Source organism: Gymnoscopelus braueri (genome assembly GCF_963280865.1).
Source record: "Gymnoscopelus braueri genome assembly, chromosome: 13".
Taxonomy (NCBI): Eukaryota; Metazoa; Chordata; class Actinopteri; order Myctophiformes; family Myctophidae; genus Gymnoscopelus; species Gymnoscopelus braueri.
In genome coordinates this window covers 247,931-274,175 of record NC_137615.1, presented here as the reverse complement: position 1 = coordinate 274,175, position 26,245 = coordinate 247,931, and the positions used below count along the sequence as shown (strand labels likewise).

The 26,245-nt window shown below is 45.4% G+C and overlaps 1 protein-coding gene across 1 annotated transcript; it reads left to right on the top strand.

Annotated features, from left to right (window-relative positions):
* Positions 1-21,123: 21,123 nt before the first annotated feature.
* LOC308098654 (RNA ligase 1-like) lies at positions 21,124-22,098 on the top strand (the record flags this gene model as incomplete). Its single annotated transcript, XM_080447062.1, has 2 exons — positions 21,124-21,301; positions 21,566-22,098. 2 exons carry the CDS (start codon positions 21,124-21,126, stop codon positions 22,096-22,098), a joined length of 711 nt encoding a protein of 236 aa, XP_080303188.1.
* Positions 22,099-26,245: the final 4,147 nt, after the last annotated feature.

The window sequence follows — 26,245 nt, the reverse complement described above, 5'->3', positions numbered from 1 at the left end:
CTGCCAGTTGAAGCACACTTTGGTTTACTGTGAAGAGAGACAAGGTAAACCAAAGTGTGCTTCAAATGATGGAAGCAGTATGTTTTCTCTCTGAATGTGTTTTCAGGTCAAATTGAGTTCATGTGGAAGTTGAAGCAGTATTCTGACAAAACTGAGATCAGGTCAAACTGAGTTCATGTGGAAGTTAAACTCTGTTTGACCTGGACTGGAAAACTCACAGTTGAAGCACACCTTGGTAGTGCTGATTGAAGTTGCAGAAGTTGGATTTGGAGGCCTTCAAAGTCTGGACTGTAATTTGTGATGTTTTACTGTATGTGAACATCAAGGTGTGCTGCAACTGAGGCAACAACTTGTTGCCTCAGTTCCACTTTGGTTTACTGTGAAGAGAGACAAGCAAACCAAAGTGTTGTGAAGAGCACTAAACTTTAGTTTACTCTGCACGACACTTTGGTTTACTCTGAAGAGAGACAGAGAAAAAACACACAACACTTTCACAACACTTTGGTTTACTCTGAAGAGAGACAGAGTTGTGTGTTGTGTTCAACAACAACTTGTTGGTTTCAACCTATCACCGTAACTGTCACAGGCTTTGCAAATTTTATCACATACATCCATGAGGCCTTCAAAGTCTGGACTGTAATTTGTGATGTTTTGCTGTATTGAACACCAAGGTGTGCTGCAACTCAGTTGGTTTGCTGCAACTCTGCAACTCAGATGTGTGCTGCCAGTTGAAGCACACTTTGGTTTACTGTGAAGAGAGACAAGGTAAACCAAAGTGTGCTTCAAATGATGGAAGCAGTATGTTTTCTCTCTGAATGTGTTTTCAGGTCAAATTGAGTTCATGTGGAAGTTGAAGCAGTATTCTGACAAAACTGAGATCAGGTCAAACTGAGTTCATGTGGAAGTTAAACTCTGTTTGACCTGAACTGGAAAACTCACAGTTGAAGCACACCTTGGTAGTGCTGATTGAAGTTGCAGAAGTTGGATTTGGAGGCCTTCAAAGTCTGGACTGTAATTTGTGATGTTTTACTGTATGTGAACACCAAGGTGTGCTGCAACTGAGGCAACAACTTGTTGCCTCAGTTCCACTTTGGTTTACTGTGAAGAGAGACAAGCAAACCAAAGTGTTGTGAAGAGCACTAAACTTTAGTTTACTCTGCACAACACTTTGGTTTACTCTGAAGAGAGACAGAGAAAAAACACACAACACTTTCACAACACTTTGGTTTACTCTGAAGAGAGACAGAGTTGTGTGTTGTGTTCAACAACAACTTGTTGGTTTCAACCTATCACCGTAACTGTCACAGGCTTTGCAAATTTTATCACATACATCCATGAGGCCTTCAAAGTCTGGACTGTAATTTGTGATGTTTTACTGTATGTGAACACCAAGGTGTGCTGCAACTGAGGCAACAACTTGTTGCCTCAGTTCCACTTTGGTTTACTGTGAAGAGAGACAAGCAAACCAAAGTGTTGTGAAGAGCACTAAACTTTAGTTTACTCTGCACAACACTTTGGTTTACTCTGAAGAGAGACAGAGAAAAAACACACAACACTTTCACAACACTTTGGTTTACTCTGAAGAGAGACAGAGTTGTGTGTTGTGTTCAACAACAACTTGTTGGTTTCAACCTATCACCGTAACTGTCACAGGCTTTGCAAATTTTATCACATACATCCATGAGGCCTTCAAAGTCTGGACTGTAATTTGTGATGTTTTGCTGTATGTGAACACCAAGGTGTGCTGCAACTGAGGCAACAACTTGTTGCCTCAGTTCCACTTTGGTTTACTGTGAAGAGAGACAAGCAAACCAAAGTGTTGTGAAGAGCACTAAACTTTAGTTTAGTGATGTTTTGCTGTATTGAACACCAAGGTGTGCTGCAACTCAGTTGGTTTGCTGCAACTCTGCAACTCAGATGTGTGCTGCCAGTTGAAGCACACTTTGGTTTACTGTGAAGAGAGACAAGGTAAACCAAAGTGTTGTGAAGAGCACTAAACTTTAGTTTACTCTACACAACACTTTGGTTTACTCTGAAGCTCTACAGAGAAAAAACACACAACACTTTCACAACACTTTGGTTTACTCTGAAGAGAGACAGCGTTGTGTGTTGTGTTCAACAACAACTTGTTGGTTTCAACCTATCACCGTAACTGTCACAGGCTTTGCAAATTTTATCACATACATCCATGAGGCCTTCAAAGTCTGGACTGTAATTTGTGATGTTTTGCTGTATTGAACACCAAGGTGTGCTGCAACTCAGTTGGTTTGCTGCAACTCTGCAACTCAGATGTGTGCTGCCAGTTGAAGCACACTTTGGTTTACTGTGAAGAGAGACAAGGTAAACCAAAGTGTGCTTCAAATGATGGAAGCAGTATGTTTTCTCTCCGAATGTGTTTTCAGGTCAAATTGAGTTCATGTGGAAGTTGAAGCAGTATTCTGACAAAACTGAGATCAGGTCAAACTGAGTTCATGTGGAAGTTAAACTCTGTTTGACCTGAACTGGAAAACTCACAGTTGAAGCACACCTTGGTAGTGCTGATTGAAGTTGCAGAAGTTGGATTTGGAGGCCTTCAAAGTCTGGACTGTAATTTGTGATGTTTTACTGTATGTGAACACCAAGGTGTGCTGCAACTGAGGCAACAACTTGTTGCCTCAGTTCCACTTTGGTTTACTGTGAAGAGAGACAAGCAAACCAAAGTGTTGTGAAGAGCACTAAACTTTAGTTTACTCTGCACAACACTTTGGTTTACTCTGAAGAGAGACAGAGAAAAAACACACAACACTTTCACAACACTTTGGTTTACTCTGAAGAGAGACAGCGTTGTGTGTTGTGTTCAACAACAACTTGTTGGTTTCAACCTATCACCGTAACTGTCACAGGCTTTGCAAATTTTATCACATACATCCATGAGGCCTTCAAAGTCTGGACTGTAATTTGTGATGTTTTACTGTATGTGAACACCAAGGTGTGCTGCAACTGAGGCAACAACTTGTTGCCTCAGTTCCACTTTGGTTTACTGTGAAGAGAGACAAGCAAACCAAAGTGTTGTGAAGAGCACTAAACTTTAGTTTACTCTACACAACACTTTGGTTTACTCTGAAGCTCTACAGAGAAAAAACACACAACACTTTCACAACACTTTGGTTTACTCTGAAGAGAGACAGCGTTGTGTGTTGTGTTCAACAACAACTTGTTGGTTTCAACCTATCACCGTAACTGTCACAGGCTTTGCAAATTTTATCACATACATCCATGAGGCCTTCAAAGTCTGGACTGTAATTTGTGATGTTTTGCTGTATTGAACACCAAGGTGTGCTGCAACTCAGTTGGTTTGCTGCAACTCTGCAACTCAGATGTGTGCTGCCAGTTGAAGCACACTTTGGTTTACTGTGAAGAGAGACAAGGTAAACCAAAGTGTGCTTCAAATGATGGAAGCAGTATGTTTTCTCTCTGAATGTGTTTTCAGGTCAAATTGAGTTCATGTGGAAGTTGAAGCAGTATTCTGACAAAACTGAGATCAGGTCAAACTGAGTTCATGTGGAAGTTAAACTCTGTTTGACCTGAACTGGAAAACTCACAGTTGAAGCACACCTTGGTAGTGCTGATTGAAGTTGCAGAAGTTAAGAGCACTAAACTTTAGTTTACTCTGCACAACACTTTGGTTTACTCTGAAGAGAGACAGAGAAAAAACACACAACACTTTCACAACACTTTGGTTTACTCTGAAGAGAGACAGAGTTGTGTGTTGTGTTCAACAACAACTTGTTGGTTTCAACCTATCACCGTAACTGTCACAGGCTTTGCAAATTTTATCACATACATCCATGAGGCCTTCAAAGTCTGGACTGTAATTTGTGATGTTTTGCTGTATGTGAACACCAAGGTGTGCTGCAACTGAGGCAACAACTTGTTGCCTCAGTTCCACTTTGGTTTACTGTGAAGAGAGACAAGCAAACCAAAGTGTTGTGAAGAGCACTAAACTTTAGTTTAGTGATGTTTTGCTGTATTGAACACCAAGGTGTGCTGCAACTCAGTTGGTTTGCTGCAACTCTGCAACTCAGATGTGTGCTGCCAGTTGAAGCACACTTTGGTTTACTGTGAAGAGAGACAAGGTAAACCAAAGTGTTGTGAAGAGCACTAAACTTTAGTTTACTCTACACAACACTTTGGTTTACTCTGAAGCTCTACAGAGAAAAAACACACAACACTTTCACAACACTTTGGTTTACTCTGAAGAGAGACAGCGTTGTGTGTTGTGTTCAACAACAACTTGTTGGTTTCAACCTATCACCGTAACTGTCACAGGCTTTGCAAATTTTATCACATACATCCATGAGGCCTTCAAAGTCTGGACTGTAATTTGTGATGTTTTGCTGTATTGAACACCAAGGTGTGCTGCAACTCAGTTGGTTTGCTGCAACTCTGCAACTCAGATGTGTGCTGCCAGTTGAAGCACACTTTGGTTTACTGTGAAGAGAGACAAGGTAAACCAAAGTGTGCTTCAAATGATGGAAGCAGTATGTTTTCTCTCTGAATGTGTTTTCAGGTCAAATTGAGTTCATGTGGAAGTTGAAGCAGTATTCTGACAAAACTGAGATCAGGTCAAACTGAGTTCATGTGGAAGTTAAACTCTGTTTGACCTGAACTGGAAAACTCACAGTTGAAGCACACCTTGGTAGTGCTGATTGAAGTTGCAGAAGTTGGATTTGGAGGCCTTCAAAGTCTGGACTGTAATTTGTGATGTTTTACTGTATGTGAACACCAAGGTGTGCTGCAACTGAGGCAACAACTTGTTGCCTCAGTTCCACTTTGGTTTACTGTGAAGAGAGACAAGCAAACCAAAGTGTTGGGAAGAGCACTAAACTTTAGTTTACTCTGCACAACACTTTGGTTTACTCTGAAGAGAGACAGAGAAAAAACACACAACACTTTCACAACACTTTGGTTTACTCTGAAGAGAGACAGCGTTGTGTGTTGTGTTCAACAACAACTTGTTGGTTTCAACCTATCACCGTAACTGTCACAGGCTTTGCAAATTTTATCACATACATCCATGAGGCCTTCAAAGTCTGGACTGTAATTTGTGATGTTTTACTGTATGTGAACACCAAGGTGTGCTGCAACTGAGGCAACAACTTGTTGCCTCAGTTCCACTTTGGTTTACTGTGAAGAGAGACAAGCAAACCAAAGTGTTGTGAAGAGCACTAAACTTTAGTTTACTCTACACAACACTTTGGTTTACTCTGAAGCTCTACAGAGAAAAAACACACAACACTTTCACAACACTTTGGTTTACTCCGAAGAGAGACAGCGTTGTGTGTTGTGTTCAACAACAACTTGTTGGTTTCAACCTAACACCGTAACTGTCACAGGCTTTGCAAATTTTGCAGAGGTTTTGGTAGTGCTGATTGAAGTTGCAGAAGTTGGATTTGCAACTGAAACCCCAACGGTATCACATACATCCATGATGCCTTCAAAGTCTGGACTGTATGTTGTGATGTTTTACTGTATTGAACACCAAGGTGTGTTTCAACTGAGGCAACTCAATTAGCATATTAGCATCTTAGCTTAGCATGTTAGCATTAATTAGCATAATGTTGTAATTACCCCTAGTGGTAGGTTTTGGTACTGGAAAGTGCCCTGTGACGTCAGAGAATAAAATGGCGGATGCTAACTTTATTAGCATGTTAGCATAAATTAGCATAATGTTGTAATTACCCCTAGTGGTAGGTTTTGGTACTGGAAAGTGCCCTGTGACGTCAGAGAACAAAATGGCGGATGCTAACTTTATTAGCATCTTAGCTTAGCATGTTAGCATTAATTAGCATAATGTTGTAATTACCCCTAGTGGTATGTTTTGGTACTGGAAAGTGCCCTGTGACGTCAGAGAACAAAATGGCGGATGCTAACTTTATTAGCATGTTAGCTTAGCATGTTAGCATAAATTAGCATAATGTTGTAATTACCCCTAGTGGTAGGTTTTGGTACTGGAAAGTGCCCTGTGAAGTCAGAAAACAAAATGGCGGATGCTAACTTTATTAGCATGCTAAGCTAATATGCTAATAGCGTTATCATCCGCCATTTTGTTATCCGACGTCACAGGGCACCAAAACCTACCACTTGGGGAAATTTTACCATTATGCTAATTCATGCTAACATGCTAAGCTAAGATGCTAACTGTGTTAGCATCCACCATTTTGTTTTCTGGCTTCACAGGGCACTTTCCAGTACCTAAATCTATCACTAGGGGAAATAATAACATTATGCTAATTAATGCTAACTTGCTAAGCTAATATGCTAATATGCTAATAGTGTTAGCATGACATCACAGGGCACTTTGACTGTCACCTGTCAAACCAAAGTGTTGTGAAAGTGTTGTGTGTTTTCTCTCTGTCTCTCTTCAGAGTAAACCAAAGTGTTGTGAAGAGCACTAAACTTTAGTTTACTCTGCACAACACTTTGGTTTACTCTGAAGAGAGACAGAGAAAAAACACACAACACTTTCACAACACTTTGGTTTACTCTGAAGAGAGACAGAGTTGTGTGTTGTGTTCAACAACAACTTGTTGGTTTCAACCTATCACCGTAACTGTCACAGGCTTTGCAAATTTTATCACATACATCCATGAGGCCTTCAAAGTCTGGACTGTAATTTGTGATGTTTTACTGTATGTGAACACCAAGGTGTGCTGCAACTCAGTTGGTTTGCTGCAACTCTGCAACTCAGATGTGTGCTGCCAGTTGAAGCACACTTTGGTTTACTGTGAAGAGAGACAAGGTAAACCAAAGTGTGCTTCAAATGATGGAAGCAGTATGTTTTCTCTCTGAATGTGTTTTCAGGTCAAATTGAGTTCATGTGGAAGTTGAAGCAGTATTCTGACAAAACTGAGATCAGGTCAAACTGAGTTCATGTGGAAGTTAAACTCTGTTTGACCTGAACTGGAAAACTCACAGTTGAAGCACACCTTGGTAGTGCTGATTGAAGTTGCAGAAGTTGGATTTGGAGGCCTTCAAAGTCTGGACTGTAATTTGTGATGTTTTACTGTATGTGAACACCAAGGTGTGCTGCAACTGAGGCAACAACTTGTTGCCTCAGTTCCACTTTGGTTTACTGTGAAGAGAGACAAGCAAACCAAAGTGTTGTGAAGAGCACTAAACTTTAGATTACTCTGCACAACACTTTGGTTTACTCTGAAGAGAGACAGAGAAAAAACACACAACACTTTCACAACACTTTGGTTTACTCTGAAGAGAGACAGAGTTGTGTGTTGTGTTCAACAACAACTTGTTGGTTTCAACCTATCACCGTAACTGTCACAGGCTTTGCAAATTTTATCACATACATCCATGAGGCCTTCAAAGTCTGGACTGTAATTTGTGATGTTTTACTGTATGTGAACACCAAGGTGTGCTGCAACTGAGGCAACAACTTGTTGCCTCAGTTCCACTTTGGTTTACTGTGAAGAGAGACAAGCAAACCAAAGTGTTGTGAAGAGCACTAAACTTTAGTTTACTCTGCACGACACTTTGGTTTACTCTGAAGAGAGACAGAGAAAAAACACACAACACTTTCACAACACTTTGGTTTACTCTGAAGAGAGACAGAGTTGTGTGTTGTGTTCAACAACAACTTGTTGGTTTCAACCTATCACCGTAACTGTCACAGGCTTTGCAAATTTTATCACATACATCCATGAGGCCTTCAAAGTCTGGACTGTAATTTGTGATGTTTTGCTGTATTGAACACCAAGGTGTGCTGCAACTCAGTTGGTTTGCTGCAACTCTGCAACTCAGATGTGTGCTGCCAGTTGAAGCACACTTTGGTTTACTGTGAAGAGAGACAAGGTAAACCAAAGTGTGCTTGTTCATGTGAGTGTGCTCGTGTACGCGCGTGTGTGTGGAACTTAGCTCCTGCTCCGTTTGAACCTTTCAAACAAATATGTAATAATGGGGGGAGAAAATCACCCAAGAATGACAAGAACAATGAATAAATAAGTAACACATTTGTTTTATTTTTTATCATGGGTTAGGCTGTGATTGGATGATAGCCTACACTAAACATACCTACTTGTGAGGAGGCCTGGGCTACTCACAAGTAGGTAGGCCTCATATTGAAGGCTACGGTACATTAAGGTAGATTGGAGAGGATCTCAGTTAAGTTCTCAGCTATGGATACAGCAATTTTCACATTCAGGTGGAAAGATCAGGTTCAAAAACCGACCACTATTTTCTTTGGATTTCCCTACAGGAGAATAATGTCTCATTTTTCCAGATTTTACATATCCAATTGGAGACGGATTAGCCATCAGAAAATGGACAGCGTCATGGAAGGAACAAGGAAGCAACACCTGACCCTGGTTATGATCGAGATTAAGAATGGTACAGACAGAAAGAAACTGTCAGAAGCTTTATGTGACACAAAAATGTATTCACTCAAATTAACAAGGAAGATCTGAACACAAAAAAGTTGGTTAACATGCTTTCTTTAATTATGATATGTTAAGCCAATCATTAAAGACTAAATGCAATCAAAATACAAAAGTGTCTCTGATATTATCACTCTTGGGAGTTAATACATATTGTAATAGATCACTCTATGGACTCTACTATTATTCTAGGAAGACGATTCCTTGAAGACCACTGAGCCTCTCTCATCAACACTGAGGGCATCAAAGAAGTCGCGCCAGTTGTAGTAGAATTCCGGTTGGAAGCCCACAGCGTGGCCCTGGAAGTGGATCAATTGTTTGCCGATGTTATCCACTTTGTGTTCTTGAACACCCACATCGGGATTCAGCTTGATGTTGAAGTAATATACTGGTTCTATTGGACAGGGTAGCAGGTTCAACCGTTCAGAGCTAGCGTTCGCCAAGACAGTGGAGTTTTGGTGAAACAGCAGACAAAGGATGCATGAGCATGGGTTCACTGGCTCTGTGGTGAGCGTCTGGTAGGCTTTTGGAGATAGCAGCGAAGGGAGGGGCTTGTCATGGATCTGACCATTGCTCCGGATCAGCAGCTTCCCCTTACAATGGTCACTGTTCGCACATGGCGGCAGCCTAGAGTCTTTAAACATTTTTAGCAGCATAGCCTTGCTGTATTCATTTCGCGCGAGTGCCCGACCGGGGACAGCGTGATCAGCGAACATTGCCAACAAAGGTTCAGAGTTTGCGTTCAGTAGTTTCAGTACAGTGGTCACCCATGAGCAGCAACTGTGCATTGCGTTAGGGAATCCACCTGAGGAGCAAGTGCACAGCTTCGGGTTAGGAGGGCGCTCAGGGAACAAGTCTCGGATGTTTTCATATGTCAGGTGTCTTGTTTGCTGCACCTTAGCCATCACTCGATCCCTGATTGCATTTCTGTATGCTTCAGATTTTGCCGCACCAATGTTATTATCCCCTTCGTAATCTGTGCTTCCTTCATCTGACCCTACCCCGGTTAGGTTTGGCTGCTTAAACAAAGTCTGAATCTCACTGGGCCCATTGGTGAAAGCTGCGGAGCATTGGACACAATGCTCCACCCTCTTTGCGTTTTCAGCACATCCGGGACACAACCAACGGCAGCATACCCTCTCTCTTACTCGGTTAAAAACAGTGCACTCACTGCAGAAGGATAATTTTAGTGTGAGGCATTCGTCGTGGTGGGGCTTCTGCATGTACCAGGGCTCGACCTCAGCTGATGGGTTCTCAAAGCATACAAGACACACACGCACACCCGTGCAGCCACAGTTGATCACCACCCCAGAGTGTATCAGCTGCTTGCTAGTCTTCACCAAGCCTGTGTGGCACACCAAGCATTTGCTTCCCTTCCCTTTCACAGGGGTGCGAGGAAGGTACATCTTCTTACGCTGCGTGTATGGTGTTGACGCAACCTTCCTGTACATGACTGTACACTTGTTTACCTGATTTGCTTGTTTCTCAGAACGCATCTCGTCGCATGCAGCAAGCAGAGTTTCAGGAACGACACCTGTGAACGAAGGACTGTCAAACATGTCCAGGCTGCAACTACTCTGTTGTGAGCTTGCAAAGGCATTGACACTTGATCCGGTGCCTGTGATAGGCGGGATTGTGTTTATCAAGGGTGCAGTTGGCAAGCCACTAGACGAGCTTTCTCTTTTGCCAGAAAACATCTGTGAAGAGCACATAACCTCAATACCGGAGATACTAGAGAACCTTCGGAGGGAATCAGTAAAGAGTGCAGAAGAAGAAAAGAGCAGGCAAAACCCAGGCTTTATAGCAGAAAAGGGAGGGGCCTTGCATAACAACCTGACCAAGCTCTTGTGGCCTAGAGAAATTTTCCAAGTTTACCAAGCTTACCAAGTATCTCTGACATTGAGGAAGCAATACCAGCCCGCGTGCGGAGTAACTGTTTTGGTGAGGCTGAGGAAGTCACACGGACTACCGCCCGGGCTGTATGTGTACAGCAATCCGGATCCCGAGAAGGGATACATGCTAGGGGTGGTGGCACAGTACGGAGTAAGTGTGGCGGAGAGCATTCCCGCAACTATCGCAGTCAGGGTTTACCCAGGCACAGATAACTGCAGCGCAATGTACTTGATTAAAAGGAAGACAACAGGAGGTGCAATTGAATACGGGAACCGAATGTACAGTGAAACTCTGTATATGGGATTGATTCACCCACTTGAGCAAGTCTGTACACTTTGCGATTTTGCCAATATAGCGCTGCGTGACACACAGAAGTGTGTAGTTGACCTGCGGTGGAAGGCCGGCGACCTAATCTCGGACTGCATCCTCGCTGTGCCAAAGATCCATGGGCTTATAGCATTGTTGTGGCACAACAATGCTGATTCACATGCAGTGGAAGAATCCATAGTAGCATGGATCCATGGAGCCAACATGGATTTACCTGATGGTTTTATAAGAGTTATTGATAACTCTGCACACGAGGATGTGTTTGCCTTCAAAACAGCAAAGGTGTCAACTGCAGGGCTTCCTCAGCCCCCTGACCATAGTCACTCATACTTCATGCACATCTATATCGAGGGTGACATTAATAAGGCAAAATTGGCGATTGGGGAGCTGCCTAATGGTATTATGCGGATGGGCTACCCAGGTCATTTGACTTTGGGTCAATGGTACCGGCTGTCGGAGGGGCAACTACAAGGCAGGCCAACCCCACTTTCCCAAGGCAGGCTGCAGCAAGGGGCACTTTCTACACTGCCTGCCCCGGACACAAGGTCTTTGGAAGTTATTAAGGAGATCGGTGTGTGTGATTTCACCGCCGTTGTGCATACTTTGTACTACAGCCATGTCGACTGCACATACAATGTTATGGCCACTCATGTGCTAGAGTATGGAAAAGGGTGTAAAATGGATCTGTGTTTCCTATAGTATTGGGGTGCCACTGTTCTCTCCTATCTGTGATCTCTATGCTGTGTAAGATGACTGTATCCAGTGGGTGTCTTTCTTTTTCCCTGAGTCCTATGGTTGGCATCATGTATGATTACAATAACGGGAGAAAATAAAAGTCAAATGATAACAATGTTTTGTTACCCGGTCTTTATTCAGCAGTATCAAACAATGATGCATGTATTTTGTCTTCAGGCTAAAAACGCATTACCCTAGTTGCAAGCTCTAAACAAATTAAATTTAAATTAAATGAAATAAATGGTTAGAGTGAGGTTGCACTAAAGTAATTTCATGGTGCTTTGGCTTTACATTCTCTTTTTTTTGCACTGACTTACGGATTGGTGTAGGTCACACTTTGGGGTTTCTACCATTTCACTCTCGGAACATGACGAAGAAGGGGTCCTACGTTTGGATCGACTGCTCCTGCCTTCTTTTGATTTGTGCGTGTGCTTTTTTGTCTTAGACTTCTTTTTGTGCTCACTACCGGAGGGATGACTATGTTGACTCTCGTAACACTGCGAAAGAATGAGGTTCGAAATAGGCTGTAAAGGGTTCCTAGTTTCTGTTCCACTGCTCCCTGCACGTTTGGACACATGATCAACAATGCGTCCCGTTCCTTTGTGTCTACCATACACATCTTCCTCGGCCTGCGGTGAAGACGCGTATGTGTAACCCGGTTCGATATTCTCGTCCACCCGCCTGGCCAGACTTTTGACCTTCCTCCTGGCTAGAGCGTCCCTGCCTGAAAGCTGCTCTTGCTGATGTACTGTTGCCATGGTAGAGGCGTAGTCAGACTTGAGGTTCTCCACTGTAAACGGGTCTTCAGGGTAGATGCTGTTCAATGCTGCGACAGCATCCTTCCATTCCCAGTCCTCTTCGAGTACCTTGTAGTGCGCGTGGTATTCCTGTGGCTCCTCGTTGAGTCTCAGCATGATCTTGTCCTGGTAGTAGATGGTGCGTGTATTGCAAAAGTTGCTCAGGTTTACGATGGGCACCCCAGAGTATTCTGGGCTGCATACCTTGAGCCTAGGCCAGTGGAAGGTTTCTGGTGTGCCATAACCAGATTCGTTCAAGTGGTCCGTGTTATACGCGACGCGTGTCTCGGGGTAAGTTCTGTATATCACACTACCATAGTATATTGGAGCAGAACACTCGTAACAGTGCTGCTCCAGGTTGCCGATTTTTCGGAACGTCATCTCCTTCAACATTGGCACCCCTTTGGTCGCCTCAAGTATCAATGCCTGCACGGGATCTTCAGTGAAGTCCAGGTTGAAGGTGATGCTTGGAGGAGTTGGAGGGATCGGTGGGGGTCGAAGGCTTTCCTCTTCATTCGTTTCCCCTTCCTCTTCATTCGCGGACTCTTCTGAAAAGTCTGAGCCTGGCTGCTCAAAAGCTTCTTGAGCCTCAAAAGCTTCCCGAGCCTCAAAAGCATCCAACATTGCGCTGCCTACCTTTCCCCAGAACGCCTCATGGCTCTCCGGAGCGTATAAAGCCAGCAGATCGTATACTACTTCAAGGCACACAGTCACAGATGAAACCTTGAAATGGGTCTTGTACGGCATCTTACCGTAAAATGCATTTTCCTTATCCTTCTTGTCCTTGACAAATGTGCAAAGTTTACGTTTCCTCATGTCTCCGTCGTGGATCCGTGGTGGAAAGGTACACGAGGCGCACTCCGCCAGCATCTCGTGTGCCATCGAACTAGCTGGTAGCTGATCATCTGGGAAGTACAGCTGGGCAATACCCGAAATATGAATGTGACCGTCCTTATTTTGGGACTGGCTCAGGCAGCTCTGCACCTTCACTTGCTTCAATACGTAGACCAGAACCTGGCAAGCAAAGTTTGCATTCATATCAATTACCCTGGGCAGTACGTCAGGGAGGCACGCTGCCGAGCACAATTTGAACACAGAGCACACCTCGAGGCAAAGCTGGCCAAATGAAAGCATGTCTAGCGCCTTCATGCGTTCCTTGTTGAGTTTGGAGATGAAGTGAGAGTCAGAGCTAGATAATGTATCTGGCACCCTAGTCCAGGGAGGCACCCACAGATCAAAGACAAAGTGGCAAGCTAGCTTCATAGCCTCTCCAAACACCAGCTGATTGATGATGCCCAGCATCCTCATGTTGTCCCGGCCCCGTCTACCAGGGTTCATCACGAATGTTTTCCTCATCATATCAATGCAGCTGGTTCTAGCTGTGTCAAAAGACTCGCTGAACTGGAGCAAGCTGGAGCAGCCGATCATACAAACGCACTGAACTAAGTTCTGTCTGAAGAGACAGGTTGAGGCAATTATATCCATTTGCTGTTCCTTCACAGTGTCGACAATACTCTGAAAGGAACAAGTTCGCGAGGAGCTATTTGTGAACTCTGAGGACATCACAAGACACCTGTCCAGCCAAGCAGGGCTGGTGTGTTCCAGTGAGTTGCTTGTCCACACAAACCCTACGTTATGCACCGCCTGAACCTTCTTTGTGTCCAGGAGACCAGTAGCCGGGTCACAGATCACGGTGTCACTCTCAAAAACACTATCGTCCAGGAGGTGCTTGAACTGGTTGGGCATGTTTGCAGAATCTCGGTCTGTACCACGTGTGCCCTTTTGCGTGTTGTGAGTGTCCTCAATCATTACAGTCCATGAAGTACGAATTTTCTTGTATTTGAATGACTGATCTGTGAACGAAGTCAGGTCCTCCATGCAGGTGGGTGTGATGTGAAACATGATTTTGATAACTTTGTTGATAAATGTTTTGCCCTCTCCTGCACCTGTGAAATTAAACAACATGAACCTCTCTATAGTGTAACGAGGCGCGGTATTGGTGATCACATAGTTTAACGTAGTGGATGCCTGGAAAAGCCGGTGGACTTTGAATGTGTCCACAAACATGTGCGAGATCAGAGCCTTGTCATAAAGCTTGAGTGCGTTGAAGCTGGAAGTTTCTAGGTGCCCCCTCACGCCCCTAGACAACATTGAGTACACGTTGGTACACCTCCTGCCAAGTGACAGAGCAGAATTCTCCCGAGACCCTTCGGTAAGTGAACGGAATTGAGCATAGAGGTCCTTGACTGGCTTGGGAGCACTGAACCGGCCCTCAGTCAGGCACGTGTACATCTTGTTAGCCATGGTCTCAAAGAGATGTGCGCTGTTCTCAAACTTGTGCTTAGCCTTCATCTCTGTGGCAAGGCGGTTCAGCTTTGCCAAGTGTGGGAACAGCCTCTCTATGGTCTCCTCCTGGCTCACCATTAGGAAAGGGTGGATAGGCGACGTGTTGTACAGGCAAGTGTAGCATGCTAAGCACTCCTGCGTGCAACGTGGAAAGCAACCACAGCGGAGTTTACGGAAAATACTGGCTTGTGCTGCATTCCTGCGGCATGCTGTAATGTCTTCCATCATCCTGCTCATTGTGCCTTTAGGCACCGATACATGCTTGTGAATCCTTATGTCTAGAAAGGCAGCAGGGTTTTCCCTGTTAATCAGCGAGACCATGTTGTACTCAAACACAATTAGGGACCGCACATTCACCAAACTCCCCTTGCCGCTTTCGGCTAAGTTGTTAACCACCCCTCGGATTTCATCTAAGAATGTCTCCTGTTCCTTGGCAAAGCAGCCCTGGGACAACAACTGTTCACAAGACATGGCATCCATCAGGGTTTTAAAGAGTTGCCTGCCGTCACCCTCACCACATGGGAAGTGTAAGTCAATGATCTCTGACAAGGACTGCCTCAGACCTTCCAGGCTTAGGTCCTGGATTGTGGCGGGTACGGCGTGTGCTCCGCGAGCCGAGATCATGGGAATGTACGCAGAGCCCATGAGCTGCTGCACCTTACTCTTTTCCATATTCTTTGAAACCAAGCTGTCGGACACACAGTGAAGGCAGTTGAACATGGCACTCATCTCGCCCTTGCTGTCACGCATGTTGATCATGGCATAGTTGAGTGAAGATATCCTGTGCTTCACTAGAGACAGCCTCATGAATCCAGCGAATGCCTCTTGGTGTACATTTTCCATAGTATGTTGTTCGTGTATATCAGTACTATTTTCTTCGTCTATATCAGTACTATTTTCTTCGTCTATGTAATTTGTATGTAACACACCTAAACTCCCCAACATTTCACTTTCCTCCATTTCGCTTTCCTCACTTTCCTCACAAGAGACCTCAGAGGAGGTCTCTTGCTCACTTATAGAAATCTGGACATCAGGCTCCTCAGACATGTCTAGCACAAAGCAAAAAAGAAGTGCCTCTGCAAAGTCCTCACGTATGGGCGATGATAGTTTTCCCACATCGCGATTCTCTATAGTGATTTGCAACACCTTGCCCTTGAAGCAGTAGGTAATGTACAACAGCAGCTGGAACAGTGCACGCTGCTTGAGCTCAAGCGCTGCAAAGCAGTGCATGTCAGTTGAGTTGTCATAGAGAAGGTTCTTCTCGATAGCAAGGAACATGACATGCCTTTCTTTGGGTAAAGCTACCTCAGGGAAAGCTGCAGTGCACCAGTTGCGTGGGGGCACCTGAGGTCCCAGACTCTCATCCTTGCCCTTACGAGGCATCCTAGGGATCCTCGTAAGGTTAAAGCCCCCTGCTGTATTTTAGACATTTTATTTTGTTCTCTCTTATCTATTTCTCCTACTGTGACTGGGGTGGAGCCTAATTCAATCCACTAAGTGAACACCGTTACCCGCCCACTCCCTGTAGATCCTCAAAAAGTTGTCAACATAGCAAAGCACAATTTTTTTCCACCATGGATGGCCCTTTTCCCTTCATGTCCATCTTCCCCGGCATGTACCCAACAAGGCGCAGTGTTGACACAGTTCAAGAACCCAGCCTAGTGGGTCTCCTCATAAAGTCTGTCATGTATGATCACGAGCTAAACAGCCTGCTCTGCAGGGCCCTGGTTGTGCACTCAATCAGCAAAGAGTCCCTACACAGCTCTGTCTCAATGCATGTGACTAACATCCACCCAGTGGTGGGCTATGATCTTGAGATTGAGGATTCCTCAAATGAGAATTGGGAGGGAGTCAGGACCAACTGGCAGCAGCATATGGTTGCTGATCCTGTACAGGTATTGGTCCGTCAGGACGATATCAAGAAGCAGGTGAACGCTCAGGTATTCCCTCTGGCTTCTGTGAACTCTGCAGACAAATATTTTAAAAAAGTTAAGGGAGCGCTGAACTTTGGTGATTTCAATGTAGAAAAAGGATATTATATGTCAAGTGATGGTAATGTCCCAGCACTGTGCATAGGCATAATGTTTGGCCGACTCTACTTCCTGCCAGTTGCAAATGTTGACTGGCAGAAGAAGAGCACCAAGATATCTCCACAGAACCTAATCTATGATCACGAGCTCTCTGAGGCTGAGGCTCTAGTGTTTGAGACAAAACATCGTGACATATTCTACAATGTCGCTTGCCTCCACATTGATACGGTTTACAAGGACAGATATAGAGATCCAACAACCCGGTGCATTATATTTGCGTCAAAATCCCCCTACTGCACAGAGAATAAGGTGAAAAAGCTCAATGCCAGTGCTCTCCAGTTGAAGCGAGAGTTGGAAGGAAAATTAAACCCACAAGGCTCATCACACGTGGATATCCCAAGTCTTCCCGAAGATGTGTCCGGAAAACAGCACGAGATTACCTGCCTTTCCATCGTGTCCCTGCGTGGGGACCGAGTCAAGAAGCCGGGTGAACACAGGAAGAGCCTGATGGTGTTCTACAACAAAAGCAAGGTGAAGAACGGCCCCGAGCTTGAGGTGAGCGCTGAGGTTGCACTTACTGCGGCCATCAAAGATCCAAAACGGATCAGGATCGTGGAGTGCAAAAACGAGTATTATCTGATTTGTCAGGTGCTCTTGGCACTGAAAGAACAGAACATCGAGCTGCTATACATGTACAACGCCGACTTTCACCTTAGGGTGCTTGAGCAGCGAGTTCAGTTTTACTTGAGCAGCTGTTGCAGTCACCATTACCACCTAAGTGCCGAAAGTCGTGGTAAGCTGCATACGCTCTGGTACGGATTGTTCGTTTCTGACAACTTTGGGAGCAGGATGAAGCCTGTGTTTCAGTTCGAGATGGTGCGTATGATTGAGATGTACGAATCAATGGTCACAGCGCATAAACCCTGTGTGTCCCATGCAGCTCAAGAGTTCAGGAATGGAAAAAAGAAGCTTGGCCATTTCAAGAGCAACAGCTGTGGTGCCAATGTGATCGACCTGTTCAGAATGGCAGGGACACAGTCCACTAAGTATTGCTGTCCCAGCATGAAACTTAACGACGTTGTCCGCTACGTCGTTGGCGACAAGAGACTGAAAAGGGGCTTAACGCTCAAGGACCCTAGAAAGCTGTACAAAGTATCGGAGGTGAGTGACTCTTGCAAGGACGAAATGATCCGCAAAGGTGGAAAGGATCTCTTCAAGGTGCTTGTCTACAACCTGCAAGACTCGCAGTTGTGCGCGAGGCTGGCCAAGGTGCTGGACCCAGTCTCCTCCCTGTTCCATCGCTGCCGCGCCACGCTCAACATCGACGTGATCGTACATGGCCGCTACAACACGTTTGAAGGCTTTGTGCAAAGCATACACGCCGTGCAGATCCCTCAGCTGAAGTACAAGTTGGATAACCTCAGGTGTGTCGCTGGTCCACTTGGGCGTAAACTGAAGAAACGAAAGCCCTGGACCATTGAGTTCAGCAAGGAATCATGCCAGGGCGGCTCTGTGTGCGATCCCATGACAGGGCTTCACTACTCAGGACCCGGCATGGGACTGGAGCTGTCTTTCGACTTTGCTAGCATGTACCCGTCGATCATGAGTGTGCTCAACGTATCTTTTGAGTCCACAGTACCTTGGCCACCGAAAGAGTTTGACCACGACCTCACCGGGTGGTTGTGCTACCACTGGGAGGCCGAGGGATTCAAGTGTGCATCTCTGATCATGAAGTATGACGACGTGGAAGGAAGCTTTGTTCGCGATGATGGTATCATGAACTCGTCCATGGAGCGATACTACAAGCGCCGTGCCGAGTACAAGCAGTTGCTTAGTGCGTCGGGGCTAAGCGAAGAGAAGCGAGCTTACTTTGAGCTTCTGGTGCTTGAGTGTAAGATCTTGATGAACTCCTTCTATGGCATTGCTGGTATATGCGGACCTCTCATCTCAGCTGCAGGCAGGCAGCAGATGAAGGTGGTCAAGGAGTGCACGTCAGAATGTTTTGATTCAAAGTGTACCATGGTGTATAGTCACACGGACAGCATCATGATGGTGGTGGGCTACGGACCCAAAGACCAGCCTGAGCATGAGTTACAAGACAGAGTAGACAATGTTCAGCCGGGTGCAGAGGGAGAGGGGCTGGCAGCATTTGCAGCACAGGCACGTGATGCAATCACTCAAAAGTTTGCCAGAACGGAGACAATGGTACCTAAATTCTGTGAATTTGTGCACAAGAGGATCATTGAGGATGTGCTTGGTAGACTTTATTACATAGGGCCTGGAAACTCTACACACCGAGCCTTCAGGGACCCAAAGTGTGGAGAAACGCTTGGGTACCCAACATACCTGGTCAAGATGTCTGACGGACCTGAACTCGATATAACTGGCCCCTTCGTGAAGAACCATAGGATCAATCTCAAGTACGAAAACAGCAGCTCGGTCATATGCTATCAGGCCAAGGGGATGTACATCAGCTTGAGCCACACGCTAAACCACGAGACGGGCGAGCTCGCGAAGGTGGCAGTGAAAAAGCGAGGCGTCTCAGTTTGCAAGAGTGTCCGCACTGCATGTGACGAAGCGATGGCCAACGTATTCATCGCCTGCGTGATGCGAGGTGACTGCCTGAAGCTGGAGCCCGACATCAGCCGATGCTTCTCCACCCTGCCCTGGCACCAGTTGAGCATGGGAGACTGTGTGTTGTTCAATCGCCGTAAGGTGCAGATTGACCGTGCCACGGGCCTATGGCTGGGATTGGTGGAATGCGAAACTGCACTGGACCGCCATAGGGTCGAGCTGGTAAAGGCAGTGGAGCTAGATGACGGGTTCACGGCCGTGTCTGTAACGCTCAGCAATGGTACCTATGCTGAGTGTTTTGAGGTTATGACGCTGTACAAGGACAAGCTATACTGCCTAAACCACCTCTTTTCTTCAGCAGAAGCCATACGAAGGGACCTGATTGCGTGCCATGCGGCAGAGCTAGAGGCATCTAAGTTAGCTTCTGGGTTCTTTCCATGGCACAGGCTGCTGAAATGTGAGAAAAACATCAACCTGAAACCGGAAGTGCTCAACAGGCTAAGGGTCAAGAGCACAAGCATCAGGACCACATACTTGGAAACAGTGAAGCACACACAGAATCTGCAGAAAATCACAAGTGTTTCATTAAGGCCATCCATGAGGCCCGGCGATGAAAAGGTAAAGCCTTGCGAGGCAGTTTTCTACAGGTACCCTCTGGATCTCAAAATCAAGACTGGCAGCTTAAAAGGTGGAGCAGAGGCAGAGGAGCCTAGGGGCAGCAAGAGGCCCAGGTGTTCATCTCATTCTGCAGAGACCGATAACGAGGGCCCAAGCAGCAAGAGACACAGGACCTCAGCTAGTTGCTATAACTCAGATGAACAAGATGGGGATCTGTTCCAAGCGAGCACAGTAGCCCAACAAGCAGCGGATGGCAAGCTGGAAAAGGTTACTTTTCCTCCCGGCAGCAACAACATGCTTAGCTCAAGGGTGCTGGTGAGCCGAGATGCCAAAATCTCCCTTATAAGCAGTCAATCCAATATGACCGCGTACTGTGTGGTGGATTACTGCCTGTCCCGCTACATGTACAGCCAAACACATGACAAAGAGACCATGGAGTCCTGCCGCAAGCACTTAGCCCAAAGGTTCAATGCAATTTCCGAACGAGTACAAAGGGCAAGTAAAGTGTTCCTGACCTTGATGAATAACTGTCCACTACACATGATCCCTAGCTGCGGGCGCCAGGAGCTTCAGAGCATTACAGCACGCAGGACCGCTCACTTGCGGTTCCCAGTCGATAAGCTGAAGCTGGCTGGTGTAGTGATCATCCAGGACATGGGCCTAAACCCGGACACTGTGTACCGGTCGGAGATTGCTGCCTTTGGCGCATTGCTGTCCAAAACCCTTCGTGAGGGCACCCTTAAGCTCACTGAAGATAGGCAAACTGACAAGGGATGCATTTCAGTGAGCGTGCCTCGGGTGCTGCTTGACAACGCCGGTATTTGTGCTCAAGGGACATGGATATCAGTGCAGGGGGGTGAGTTTGATGAAGGTGAGATACTTGACCTGACAGGAAGCCTGTACCAGGCAGTCATGGCAAAGCAGGTTTATGAGCCAGAAGCCTTTCCCATGTACACTGCTCCACTGCCTGACAAGGTCCTTGTCATCATGCCATATTACAACAGTGACCGGCAGGTAGTTCACCAGTGGCTTGTAACATTTGCTAAAAAAGGATGGTTGAACAAACAGAAACCCATGTATCACTGCATAGGATGCAAAAAATTCTTCAAGGAGCTGAAAGCTCTTCGCATTCCGGTTTCCAGGCTGGAGAAAGCAGTGTATGATGATTCCAAAAGAAGGAGGCGGTTCGGCACATGTGTTTCAGAGATGTCATTAGGGGCGTGGTATGGGATAGTATAAAACTTGTAACACAGCATCTGAAGGACAGACTCTGAAGGACAGACATCACATGTAACATTTTGTAGGACTCAAAAAATAAAACTAAAATTAAACAAGACAGATAAAATGCCTCGTTTAGGTTCTGTACAACAGAAAATGGAGTGTTTATTTGAGAGAACCATAGAAGACGGACCATCTAGCAAGCACAAGGACCAGCAATATAAGGTTGTCACAACAGAAAAACTGAATGACCTAGTGCTGAAATCTGACATTCACAGTGCACTTGTCACAGAAAAGGTGGATGGCACCTGCTGTTATGTTACAGAGTTCGAGGGTAAACCATACCTCTGGGCAAAGCGAGAACTAAAGCTCAAAGAACCTGAATGGGAACGGTTCAAAGAAAATCGCAGTGCACACCGCCGTGGTATTCGCGAAGGCTTCACATACAACATTAAGAAGGACTTTAAGAACATCCCAGAATATTGGATCCCTGCTCACGTTGGGGAAAATAAATCTGAAGTTAACAAATTTGGAAATGTCCTAGGTTGGGTTCCTGTACATGAATGTGACAAGTTGTACCCATTGCATTCTTCTGTAGTCAACCATGGTGCAGCCCTGGTTCTCAGGCAGAGCTCTGAAGAGGAAGTCCTGTTGGAATTGGCTCTGGTTCCACTGGCAGAACTAATGGGACAGACCCTTGAGCTAATTGGCCCAAAGATCAACGGCAACCCTTATAAACTGAACATCCGAATGCTGGTGGCTCATGGAACTCTGCTTGTGAAAAAACCTCCTTCTCTGAACCGCGAGCAGTTGCTTTTCTGGTTCAAGGATAGGCCAGAAGGGCAGATTGAAGGCATTGTGTGGCACTGTGCTGATGGAGCTATGTTCAAGCTCACTAAAGTGCACTTGCAGATGGACTGGAGAAATGTTCAGGACAAGTACCTTTGCACCAGGCCTGTGTTCATTAATGTTGACCGTGAAGGATTACCAGAGCACCAGCAGCATCAGTGCAGCAGCTGTACAGATGGAAAGAAGATGAAGAAGATGAAGGGTAGCAGCATGGAAATGTTTACTGCCTTGTCCAAGTTGAATGGAAGCCGCTTCTTGCGGCTGCAGGATATCATGAAATGATTGCAATGAAACAATAAATAAAGATCATAAAGTTTTGACACAATCTTTGATATTTTTGTATTCTTTATTTGATCTGAGTTACGTTACATGTTTTCGATTAAAAAGGAGGCAGTTGCTTTTATTGGCATCCTTAGGGGTGTGCTGAGCAGAGTATAAAGTGAATGAGATATATTGATTTAAATGAAAAAGAACAGGGGAACTGAAGGTTGATGCATAATATTTTGTGATAACATACATATATTTTTTTTTTACATCCACAATAAAAAGCAAAATAATTCATATCCTTGCCATATCCTCTTCACCACTCCTTACAGTTCCTGTGTTTCTACTTCCCTCGGTAAGCTGCTTCGCATACATTACGTAGCGGCCATAGTCCTCCTCGTCAAGATCATGTCCAACAGGGTCATCAGCGTCCCCCCATAGCAAAGTTTGAAGCCACCCCCAGGGAAAGTGTACATAGTTAGAGTTGCAGGCTTTGACAATGTTCATAGCGTTATATGTGACAGCTCCGCTTCTACCTACGGTGACGAATGCGCCTTCTACAAGCATGGTGTTCTGGTGATTGCAATGATCGATTACTTTATCTAGTGCTAAAGGGCACCTCTGAAGCTTACTCACAGCCACTGTCATCCTGCTAAGATCCTCTTGATCTTTGGAGAGGCAGTACGAGACACTTGGTTCAACAGGTAACTTTGCAATAAGCTCTATCATTGTGTTAGCTACGCTCGACATCCGAAACACATTACGCAGGATCAGTTCCAGACCCTGGCACACGGCTGCAGTGCTCAGACCGTTGTTCTTAGCAAGAAGAACGAGATGCTCCACTCTCGGCTGCTGAGCATCAAGCCCGCGAGCAAGGTCAAGCCGTAGGTAGCCACCTGGATTGAGCGGGTCATCGAAGTTGAGTACTGCAAAGTAGTGGTATACATCCGGCAAGAGCACTGGGCTGATGGAGAGAGATAGGATGTTGATTATGTCGCGCTTACCCATATGGTGTAAATTAAACGAAAGCGGAATCTGGCAAAAGGGCAGCTGCTCAAACGTTGCCACTCTTATGTGCTTTTGCTGCGTGCGCTTAATGTAGCTTTCTTCTTGCTTGAGCGCTTCCTTCTTGTCTACTCTAGCCACGGTTGTCAAATTCAGCTCATCCGGCACATAGACCTGAACCAATGCCTCGTTACTGTCGCAGAACATGTTCAACTGCCGAAGCTTAAGGTAGTTTGCTTTGCGGATGCCCGTATCATACAGCCCCAGCCTCTCAAGGACTGCCCTTGCAACCCAGGCAAAATGGGACTGGAAGCACTGTCGGGCACACAGGCTGATGTCCCTTGCCGTTATCTCTAGTGGATGGCGCAACTGAAACTTGTGGCTCAGACAGGTCTGGCTGTTGATCAGCGTGAGCATCAGGTACACTTTGCTCAGCTCGAGTTTGTTGAGCTCACATAGAACATCATCCCATATGACGATGTACAACTGCTTCTGCGGTGCATACGGGGAGCGTAGGGGAACCTCAGTTTGCTCCTTTGGTTCTGGGAGCCCTTCAAGAGCAGCCATAAGCTCCTTGAACTCCAAGGAGCTAACGTCCTTGTAGTCGGCCACATACATGTGCAGCCACGCCAGGGTGTGAGACTTAAGGTGCTTGTAGCAGAAATCCGCATCGCAAAACAAAAACTCAGGGCTCTGATGTGTGTTATGGTGTGCGTTTCTGATCAGTTCTATGAAAACATCAAAGGTGGAGGATATCACAGAATCATCTGAATCTTGCTTCACAAGAAAGGATTCAAAATTGTGCAGAACATCGAGTGTCTTCAAACAGGTTTCGGTGTAACAAGGCAGCACGCTAGTGGAACCACAGAGAAAACACAGTTGTTGGGACATTTTTCGTTTACTTGTTTGTTTGTTTTTGTGGAGAGATGGTGACTGAGCTACAAAAGTTTTCAGTGATCTATAATCTTCTCTTCTCAGCGCTAGAGTGTATTGCCAAAGTACTTGACTGGATAAAAAAAATGTGTTAGTATCAGAACCTAACCATCCAGCATGCACTATGGTGTAATAACAGAGGTGTATCCAATGGGCAGATCTATGTACTCAAGGAAAGTAATCCAATGAAGAGGGAGGTTGCGGGATTATCAATCAACCAGTTCAAACTGGGTTATCCCTAATATTAAGAAGAGCAGGTCAAACTGAGTACATTTGACAATTTGACTCTCAAATAAACTCAGTTTGACCTGAGAGAGAGAAAACACACAACACTTTGGTTTGTTTGAATGCAACCACATGTCCAGGCATGCTTCTTTTATAGTGCTCAACTGTCTAAGCCAGGACATCCAGTCAGAATACCAGTTTGACCTGAACTCAGTTTGACCTGACCCAAATACACCACACGTTTGTCAGAATAATACCTTAGAAGAACAAGTGGCCAGTGAGAGAACTATCTAAGCAAGGACATGTCTATTATTCATAGTTGAATTCGCACCCCTTTAGCTCAGTCACTTAAGTTACTCACATTTAAAAGAGGAAGGCTTAGGTTCTCTGCACTTTCCTAACACATTTACCATCTTTGGATCACACTTTGAGAACCACTGGTAAGTGACTGTGTCCAGCTGCAGCAGAGCATGCTATCCAATGGAAGAGGGGTTTGGGGAAAAGTTAACCCATGTCTATTGCAACTTGTAATAAAAAAATAATATCACATATCTTTCTGTTTAGTTAACAAATTGTTTTTTATTTAAACACCTATAATGTACAATAATAAAAAATGCATCAAACATAGATTTTGAGTATTGTGAGTTTTATTCATTTGTTTTTTCATTAAACACAAAAAACATCAAATTCTGAGATGTGTCTGTGGGTCATCATAGAGGTAGGCAGCATATTCCTCTAGTCTCATATCAGAGACTAGACAGATATCCATCAATATACGCCTCAGTATCACATCCTCATGAGCCTGTTGGGGCAGTGGGAAACTATCATCATTGTTGCCCTCGTCCTGGATATGCCTATTCTCCTCAATTAGGATGGTGTCATGGATCGATGCCAGTGATTTTCCATAGATCAGGTTCAGAGACATCTTCCCCCTTAACAGCCCAATCTTTTGTGGGCTCTCGAACATGAGCTTTACCGTTGCATTACCCTCGGTGAGAACACAAAAGTTTTCTGCGTAGCCAGAAACACACCGGTAGAGCTTGGCTACATGCTCAAAATTTCTCCGCGGTACGATGATGTGTCCAAACTCACCACTGATCTGTTCGTAAGGGTAGCAAAACTGGTCTGGTTTTACTAGGGAGAAATACATGTTCACCAGGGATTGCAGGGCAATGTCATCTTTGCCAATGCAATGGTCCTCTCTGGGAGTGCAAAAAGGTGACAAGGGGAAGCAGTCTGGATCATCAAGCTCTTGTTGTGGGCACTGTTGCAACATTAGCCCCTGATTATTTAGAATGTAAAATGCAGGCTCTTGGCAGCTCTCACACACAAACTTTAGGGTGTGATGCTGCAGCCCCTCTGTTATGGTGGGCAAGGTGCAACTGCCTGGAACCTGAATGTAAATCACTCTTGACATTAGGAAGCGAAGTGCGTTAATCACGCTCACCCTGTTGTCCTCCTCGTCCAAGGAGTAGAGGCGTTTGAATGGGTACTCATTGGTAGCTGCTGCAGGCGTCGGGAGCTTGCGCCTATCTGTGCTCTTCACCCACTCAGCAGGGCACATGGAGGGCTCACAGGTGAGCACCCTCCGGGCCTTGGAGTCCATGAGTGTGAACTTGACAGGCACCTCCCGGTGATCATCTTCAGCATAGGCTTTCAGTTCCAATCTCTCGACCATGAACAATGGGCTTATGCCATTAGCTCCCACCAAATGCTTCAGCGGGATTTGCACAAACATGGGAGTGTTGGCCTCACACTCTGTAATGTTATGGTCGATTAGAACCTCATTGATGGTGAAATGCATTGTACTGCTTGGTATGTCCTCACTACTTCACATTTTTTACTTAACATTTGTGTACATCAATAGGGTTGAGATTTGAACTTGCACAGAGTCTAACACACAACTCTGACCATGCCCTGCTAAACATGTGGGTTGAGATTTCCAACCTTTAATTTATCACTACTGTCACAACACGGAGGGTGATCTCTCCTCCCATAGGCT